This window comes from Chaetodon trifascialis, chromosome 21 (assembly GCF_039877785.1).
Source record: "Chaetodon trifascialis isolate fChaTrf1 chromosome 21, fChaTrf1.hap1, whole genome shotgun sequence".
Classification (NCBI taxonomy): domain Eukaryota; kingdom Metazoa; phylum Chordata; class Actinopteri; order Chaetodontiformes; family Chaetodontidae; genus Chaetodon; species Chaetodon trifascialis.
In genome coordinates this window covers 7,067,490-7,075,606 of record NC_092076.1, presented here as the reverse complement: position 1 = coordinate 7,075,606, position 8,117 = coordinate 7,067,490, and the positions used below count along the sequence as shown (strand labels likewise).

The 8,117-nt window shown below is 41.0% G+C and overlaps 1 protein-coding gene across 1 annotated transcript; it reads right to left on the bottom strand.

Annotated features, from left to right (window-relative positions):
- Positions 1–490: 490 nt before the first annotated feature.
- oat (ornithine aminotransferase) lies at positions 491–7,781 on the bottom strand. The gene is made up of 11 exons (XM_070990911.1): positions 7,749–7,781; positions 7,394–7,583; positions 5,052–5,283; positions 4,738–4,962; positions 4,545–4,640; positions 4,304–4,431; positions 3,254–3,376; positions 2,639–2,767; positions 2,353–2,466; positions 2,033–2,177; positions 491–1,655 (listed from the first exon to the last, which is right to left on the bottom strand). Exons 3-11 carry the CDS (start codon positions 5,254–5,256, stop codon positions 1,495–1,497), a joined length of 1,326 nt encoding a protein of 441 aa, XP_070847012.1. The 5' UTR covers positions 5,257–5,283; positions 7,394–7,583; positions 7,749–7,781; the 3' UTR covers positions 491–1,494.
- Positions 7,782–8,117: the final 336 nt, after the last annotated feature.

Genomic DNA, 8,117 nt, shown 5'->3' with positions numbered 1-8,117 from the left:
TGCCATAAGCTTTGCAGTGAACTCTGGCACGGTGTTTATTTTCTTCGTTTCAGCACCAATCCTGAGTTTAATTCCAGTGAGGGCACAGCACCATCTAGTGGTGCATTTAGTAAGGGTTCTCTAGTAAGATATTTCTCTAGTAAGGATGTGTCACAGGAAATATCTGCATGCTTTGTTTGCCTGGTGGGGTAAATGATGTCAAAGCAGATGGCAGGCTTGTCTGTGCATCCTGTTTACATTAACTGTCTGAGGACTTTTACTGAGTCAAAGCTGACACCCCCTTCAAGGGCCTGTTCCTTAAGCTGTTCAAAGACCTCCTCTGAATTTTATCCTCCTACCTTTGCTGACTCAAACCCAGAAAGGGTGTTTTTACACTAGCTAATGTTGAGGTTTCAATCAGCAAAGTTAACTGGACGACTCCTGCTTCCTGAAACAAGTCTATCAGAGATCTGTTAAAAGTTCTAAAATGCATTGTTCCATACAAAACAGCAACGACTGCATGAATTTATTTGAGGAATAATGGATTATGTAACAAGTTCAAATGTGATACTGCCTACGAAAAGACAATATTTACATTGTTCTTTTAATAGATGAAACATTCATCAGAAAGTTCAAGGAAACAATGTACAGATACTGTAAATACTTAAAACCAAACCAGCATTTAGTAGTAGCACGAGTCCTCTTAACTCTCATTAATCCTTACACATCAAATATATATATACCAAGTTATACAGCATAAAGAGCCAGACACCATTTCCTTATCTGTGACATATATCATAACATTTCTTAAATTAAAATTTAACCACTTTTATGTAACCATATTTGAACTGGAAATGAAATCTATTTGAACTTTTGTTAGAAGTTTTGTGCAAAAATGTGTATCCTTCAACACCCATTCTGTAGCCTGTAAACTAAGATTTTTAATGACGTGCGTAATCCCCACTCTGGAGATTAAAAATACCCAGACTGGTCAGCATCCCATGTGACAAGAGTCACTTCACAAGGTTTGAGTTTGTAGACAGCAGCAGTTGAGTAGACTACCTGTAGTCTAGTGAATATGTGAACCACCGGAATCAAGTCTTTGTAAGTTCAGACTGCACGTTTCACTCGTACAAAAAAATCACTTTCCCTTTTTTAAAATTAAAAAAGGTTTCACTGAAGACTGGACATGAATTATTTACATCACTCATTTCCAGATCAGACATTATTTTGAACATTTAAAATGAATCACTGGTGTTTCACATGTTACAGTCCTTCCTGGCAGTCCAATGAAGCAGTTTTTCAGGACTGTGTCAGTGTTGCCTCGCACTCCACACAGTCTGTGTTTACCGCATTCCGACAGTAATGACCATCAAAGAACCTCTTCCTTCGAAAACAAATAAAAATAAAAGCACTAATAAATGATTAGAGTGACTTTTTGTCAGGCAATGCAGTAGCTGGCGCTAATGTGGATGATCAGTTTGCAGGTCGTCAGTGTTGTTGAGTGGTTGCTGTTTAGAAGGACATGATGGTGCTCTGGATGATGTCGACACATTCGCGCAGCTCGTGCTCTTTGATGGTGAGGGGAGGGGCCAGGCGGATGATGTCACCGTGGGTGGGCTTGGCCAGCAGTCCGTTGTCACGAAGGCGTAAGCACACTTTCCAGGCGTCGTAGTCTGAAGGGGCGGGGGGGGACATGTTTGAATATAGGTCAGATTGAGTTACGGCAAGGTGCAAATAACTTTTTTTGGCTTTTGCTACGTGTAGAAGAATAACATTTCTCAGTTCATTTGACATCTGACTTTTAAATTTCTTGCTTTGAAATCAACCTGTGCTTAGGATGAAATAACACTACACTCACTATGGTTAGATAGTTTTGTTCTGCTCATTGCTCACTGATACTTATCATTCAAAGACTATAAACTAAAAGTGTGTATTCAGGGTTTGCTTTTTAAACGTGAACAGTGAAGCCTATTAGCTGAGATTGTTCCCTAAGTTACCAAATACTGATCACCAACAGGGCTGCTGTTTTCAAAGGAGCTCAGCACTGTACCTTTGGTCTCTTTGATGACGACCGCATTAAGGAGGCCTTTCCCTCTCACTGTCGTCACGATGTCTTTAGGCAGTTTTTGCAGCTCAGCCCTCAGCAGCTCTCCCATCCTTTGGGCGTTCTCTGCCAGCTTCTCCTCCTCCATCACCTGCAAATAAGAACAGTGTAAGAAAGAGAAATTTCTATTAACTTTATAGTATGTTGTGTTGGAAGTTCTCTCCATTAAATCAATTAAGACAAAGGCAAAAACAAGGAAAACTATTGAGTTGTTATTGAGGTAAGCACACAAGGAAAAGATAAGTAAAGTGCACTTTAACACTGACCTCAAGTGCAGCGATAGCAACCTGACAGGCCACGGGGTTACCTCCATATGTGGACCCGTGTTCTCCAGGCTTGATGGTCAGCATTACCTCATCATCACACAGCACTGCACTAACCTGAGGAACACAAACACAGAATCACTTAAAGCAAATGTAAAAGTTGTGCAACTGCTGTGATCTATACTCCTGTGTGACAAAACTGGACTCCAAAAGCCAGTAAAGTTTGAGCCTTTGACAAACAAATCTATAATTTGACGGAGTGTGACTAAGCATCCACCAAAATGCTTACAGGGTAAACTCCACCAGAAAGGGCTTTGCCCAGAATCACCACATCTGGGCGGACTTCCTCGTGGTCCACCGCCAGCCGCCGGCCAGTTCTCGCCAGGCCTGTCTGCACCTCATCAGCAATCCACAACACCTAGACAAAACACAGAGGACTTTAGTAGTCAAAGCCTCATGATCTTGAGGAGTGGAAAATCTTTCCGACAGGGAAATAAGAATAAGATAAGATCATTCACAACAGTGTATGCTAAAGGGTTAGCATGGAGGACTGGAGTCAATAACGTACTAATATTAGCTGAACAGAATGGACCAGTCGGTTTTCTGTGGCACAATTTAATGTCGCTGCTCTTGACCTGACTCTTGAAACCTTTCTCTCCATGTGAAACCCAGGTCATCTACAATGTTTTTGTAGTCTTCGTACCAGATAAGAAAACGTCTATGGCTATAAGTGAACATCAGCCCAGATTGCAGTTTGCCCTCAATTAATTTTACGGTCAGACGGAGACACTCTGTTCTTGCTGACTGCTGTGTGTTTGTGTGTAATGTTTTTGCATTGCCTTGAAACATAATAAGTATACAATTTAGGCCAAACACAGCCCTAGAAGTTTTCTTTGAGACTCACATTGTATTTGGTGCAAAGGTCTCTGACTTTGGTCAGGTAGCCCTGGTCTGGGACCACCACCCCAGCTTCACCTTGGATGGGTTCCACCATGAAAGCTGCAACATTTGGGTCTTGAAGAGCTTTCTGGAGAGAAGCAGAAAAAAAACAGACTGGTCAGACATTTTTATCTGTCCTAGATAACCCTTGGACAGGCAACAGCAGTTGCCAAGATAACCTAACTTGCTATTAGTCTAACCTCACTGCAGATACCTGAAACTTCAGTCAGTCATTTGGATCTCATGTTTACACAGACGATGTAGGTGCCAAGTCAGCTATATTTAAACAGTGATAATACATGACAAATTAACCATGTAGAAGAAAATAGTAGAATATTGTGTGAAACAGAAATAAATCATTGCAAACAAACCGTGTTTGCCAACAATGGTTTTATAAAATTTTCCTGCACCCTGAACTATTCTTCTTTATCCAATCATGTGTTCATAAAGTGGTTTCATACCCAATCATGATACTATCACCTGTTACCAATGACTGTGTTTACCTGTGGAATGTTCCAAACAGGTGTTTTTGGAGCATTCCACATCTTTCCCAGTCTTTGGTTGCTCCCACCCCAACTTGTTTGAAACATGATGCCATCTAATTCAGAATAAGCAGATATTTGCAAAAAATCAATAAAGCTAATGAGGTGAAACATTAAATATATTGTGTTTGTACTGTCTTCAATTGAGTATGTGTCAAAAAGGATTCGCAAATGATCCCAGTCTGTTTTATTTCTGTTTTATACAACTTCCCAACTTTTTGGGAATCAGTGATGTATCTCGCAAATTAGCTCATCTGGTGTGCAGTGACTGAAACATAAACGTCCCCGTATAATTTTGGGATTTTCCAAGGCACTTTGACAGCTGGTTAGGACCAAGACTGAAGAATCTTTCCCACAGACGCTGCTTGTGAAATTTTGAAACTCAAAAATGTCATTCAAGTGTACGACTGAAACTAATCAAAACAAACAGTAAATATTATGCTCTATGTCGTGAAGATAGCAGAAAGCTGTACCTCCAGTGCAGGGATGTCATTGTATGGGACAAGCTCAAAGCCTGGCATGTAGGGACCAAAACCTTCATAACTACTGGGGTCCGTGGAGCTGGAGATGGCTGCCATGGTGCGGCCCCAGAAGTTTCCGTCTAATGAACAAGATTGAACGAGATGGCATAGTTATCATGTTGGTCTCAGTTTACATTGAAATGAACCTGCCGTCACCATATCCTGTTCCTGTCAAGTTAAGATGGTTTCTTACCTGCAAAAATGATTTTGGCTTTGTTTTTGGGAACCCCCTTTACATTGTAAGCCCACTTGCGGGCAAGCTTGCAGGCCGTCTCACCACCTTCAACACCTAATTTGGAACAAAAAAGATACATTTCAACACACCGACTCATGATAACCTCTGAAGAGGTCTCATATGATTAGCTTTAGGAGTTTCCCAACAGTACCTGTATTCATGGGTAAGACTTTGTCATAGCCAAACATGTTGGTGATGTACTCCTCATAGGATCCAAGCACATTGTTGTAGAATGCCCTGGACGTCAGGGTGAGTTTGGAGGCCTGGGCGTGGAGCGCAGCTACGATCTTTGGGTGACAGTGGCCCTGGTTTACTGCACTGTAAGCACTCAGAAAGTCATAATACCGGTTGCCGTCCACATCCCACACAAAGATGCCTGAGAAGACAGAAGAACACCAAGCTCTTGGAAAGTGTCGGCTAATGAGCCACAAGTGATTTGCAGCATTTAGCTGAAGATGAACTCACCCTCCCCCCTCTCTAAGGCCACAGGCAAGGGGTGATAGTTGTGAGCTCCGTACTTCTCCTCACGGGCGTAGATTTCCTCTGCGTTGAGCCGACGTTCAGCCTTCAGTTTGGAGGCTGCGGTGGAGGCCGGACGTGTGCCAGAGTGGATGCTGCGACTGAGAACAGGGGCAGCACGGCTCAGACTGCGGGTCAGCTGGAGAATCATTCCTTTCTTGGCTCTATGTTGCTGTGTCTATGGATAGAGAGACTGAATGTTAGCAAAGGCGTTTTAGTTTATAAAAATTCCATGGCGTCTCTTGCAAAATGATAAGTAAGCTAAAGTAGCTTTAAGTAAGCTAAACACACTTCCTGACATGAGCTTAGATGTCACTTTTGTGCATGGGAAACATGCATGACGGGTCACAGCTACATAATCAGACATGCTGCCTCAACAGCAGGACTAACCCCAAATGAACTAATTATTATACCATTGGCAGTGATGCTTTTACCCCGTTATATAATACTATAAGACAAAACCTCCCTGTAGCTACAAAGGTCCACCCTAATAAGTAAATACACCACTGTGTGAGATTCAATGGAGCACACAGGCTTTTCAGGTCTGCTGAACAACGCTTCTCTTTCACATTCAACACAATGGAGTAAAAGACCTTTGCTGGTTATGGGTTAACACACACTAATCCCTCAGCAGCATGCCAGCTCAACTGTGATGATCCAGACTTTTCTATTCGGTCGTAATCAGAGTGGACTTGTGTCAGATTTCCTGGTAACATGTGCTGCTTGCCTTGCTGCTGATCAGTTTGGGAATTGGTTGCTTCTTTCTTAAGTGTGCATGACTGAGAAAGTGGCCTCCATTATGTCATGGCCCTGAATGGCTTTGAGATGACCATGTTTCACTGGCTCATTTAGTGTTGAGGTTGGATGTCATGTTGTCTGACAGTGATTACTTGAAGCAATTCTTTTTTCTTTTCTTTTTTTCAACAATTTTTTTTTTTATTTGACATATTTAATTAACAAACAGACAATGAATAAAACAATGTAAATACTTGAATTAGACAGAATAAAATAATACATATGCATAATATACTAAAAAATATTTGACAAAAAGTAAAACAAACACATCAAAAACAGACTATTAGACATGACTAAGTATAGACGCACTCAGCAACAGATTAATTTCAAAGTCACTGTGCACCGTGACAGCTAAGAAATACCATTAGAGGTTTCCACGCTGTTTCAAATTCTCCTGCCTTTCTCCTTGTTATGTAAGTCAGCTTCTCCATTACAATACAACATGCCAACTCTTTCACCCATACATGTATCGAAACTACATCCAGTTTTCTCCAATATAAAGCAATGATCCTCCTGGCCTGCAGGAGTCCAAAATCAATTCAAGTTGCCTGTTTTGAATTAATGCTAAAATTCTGGGGATATATACCTAATGTACACACTTCTGCTTGATAAGGGACTTCCACATTAACAATGTCAGATATGGTTTGAAGAACTGTTTTCCAGTATTGTTTTAATGTGGGACAGTCCCATATTTGACGCAAGTGTCAGGGACGTTAGGGCACGATTGGTTGAGTTTGACGGGAGTAATATAAGTTCTCATCAACCACTTGTATTGCAATAGCTTCATTCTTGTATTAATTGATTGTTTTTGAAGCAATTCTTGTTTGCAGAAATTCCATGTCTTCATTAGAAAGAGATAAGAAAAGTACAGCAGCTCTGAAAAGTGCTGGAAAGGCTCAGTGGCTGTGGACATGAGATATCCAGTGCTTGGCTCAGGACAATCAATAACACTGTATCGTGAATAAATACACACAGCTAACAGACAGCACCTGGGCTGGGTTACATCAAGGGTAGTGTGATGCCCCAAGGTCACCAAAACCTGCCCTTAAGAGATGATAGGTTGCTGGGGAGCCGCCTCCACAACACACCCACCTACAACACAGTCAGAGCCTAAATACAGATATTAAGTATGACTACCTATCAGATGACAGCCTATGCGAAATAAGCAGTTCTCCCACGAAGTTTTTGTATTATAAACTACTGTTTCATGCAACTATATGCAGTAATCTGAAGCTCGTTCTTCAAAATTGTGTTAGTGACCGACTACATGTGACATTTACTTTTATTATAGTCGACATAAACGCATGCCTCCCCTCGCCCAAAGAGTGTAAACGCTTTGGAGATCAACGCTAACCTCACACAAGAGCTTCGCTTTGGTTAGCAGCAGCTAGCTAGCTAACAATAGCACTGTCAGTTTTCGTCAGCATCACTAAATTATCAATCAAGCGTTTTAAAACCGGAAAGAGGAGACATGAAAGAAGGTCAAACAGTACCAGAGAGAAGTGAAGAGAAGTTCAGACGTTCTTGAAACACGAATGGTGTTTGTTTTTCCCTGACCGTCGGTGGAGGTGGATGGCTTTATCTGACAGCCTGTCGTGCGCGGACCGGGGATGTTGCACTGGCGACTGCGTCAGAGGACACGCCTCCATGTTGCAACTTTTTTCGACGATTGCAGCGATCAACCTGAAAGTCACCACAAGAAACATCATCATCATCAATAAATAATCACAGTGATTAAGAATTAAAGCGCCGCCAGGTGTTAGCCGCACTTTACTATTCTGTCATTTGAAATTATTTCATCACTAAAGTACGATAATACAAATGCAAACGTTCATTTCGGTGACTCACCTAGAGTGTATTAGTGACACTTCCGTATTCTTCAGGAAATGCGGAAAATAAAATAAAACGTAATAGTTAACACATAAGGGGAAATACAGTTGTTGTTGTTGTTGTTGTTGTTGTTTTTATCAGTTATTTCATTCAGAGGGAGCATCTTTTAAAAAGTAAATAAATAAATAATAACAGTAATATTAAAATTCATTCAAGAATCTCATTTGGGGGATGATTTCCGGGGTCTATTTCTGTGTTTCAAAACTTTTGCCAGACATAAAATTACATTGCAACAGAGTTAATAATTTTTGTTTTGCAAGATCAAACCAGATGTTTTATTGTCTCTAGAGATAAAAGCTGGAAATGCTGAAATTTTTTTAATCAATT

Coding starts and splice junctions, on each gene's coding strand:
- oat (XM_070990911.1), bottom strand. CDS start 5,256: ATGATTCTCCAGCTGACCCGCAGTCTGAGCCGTGCTGCCCCTGTTCTC. Junction 2,178..2,352: donor TTGCTATCGCTGCACTTGAG/GTCAGTGTTAAA, acceptor TCTTATTTGCAG/GTGATGGAGGAGGAGAAGCT. Junction 1,656..2,032: donor CGTCATCAAAGAGACCAAAG/GTACAGTGCTGA, acceptor CCGCCCCTTCAG/ACTACGACGCCTGGAAAGTG.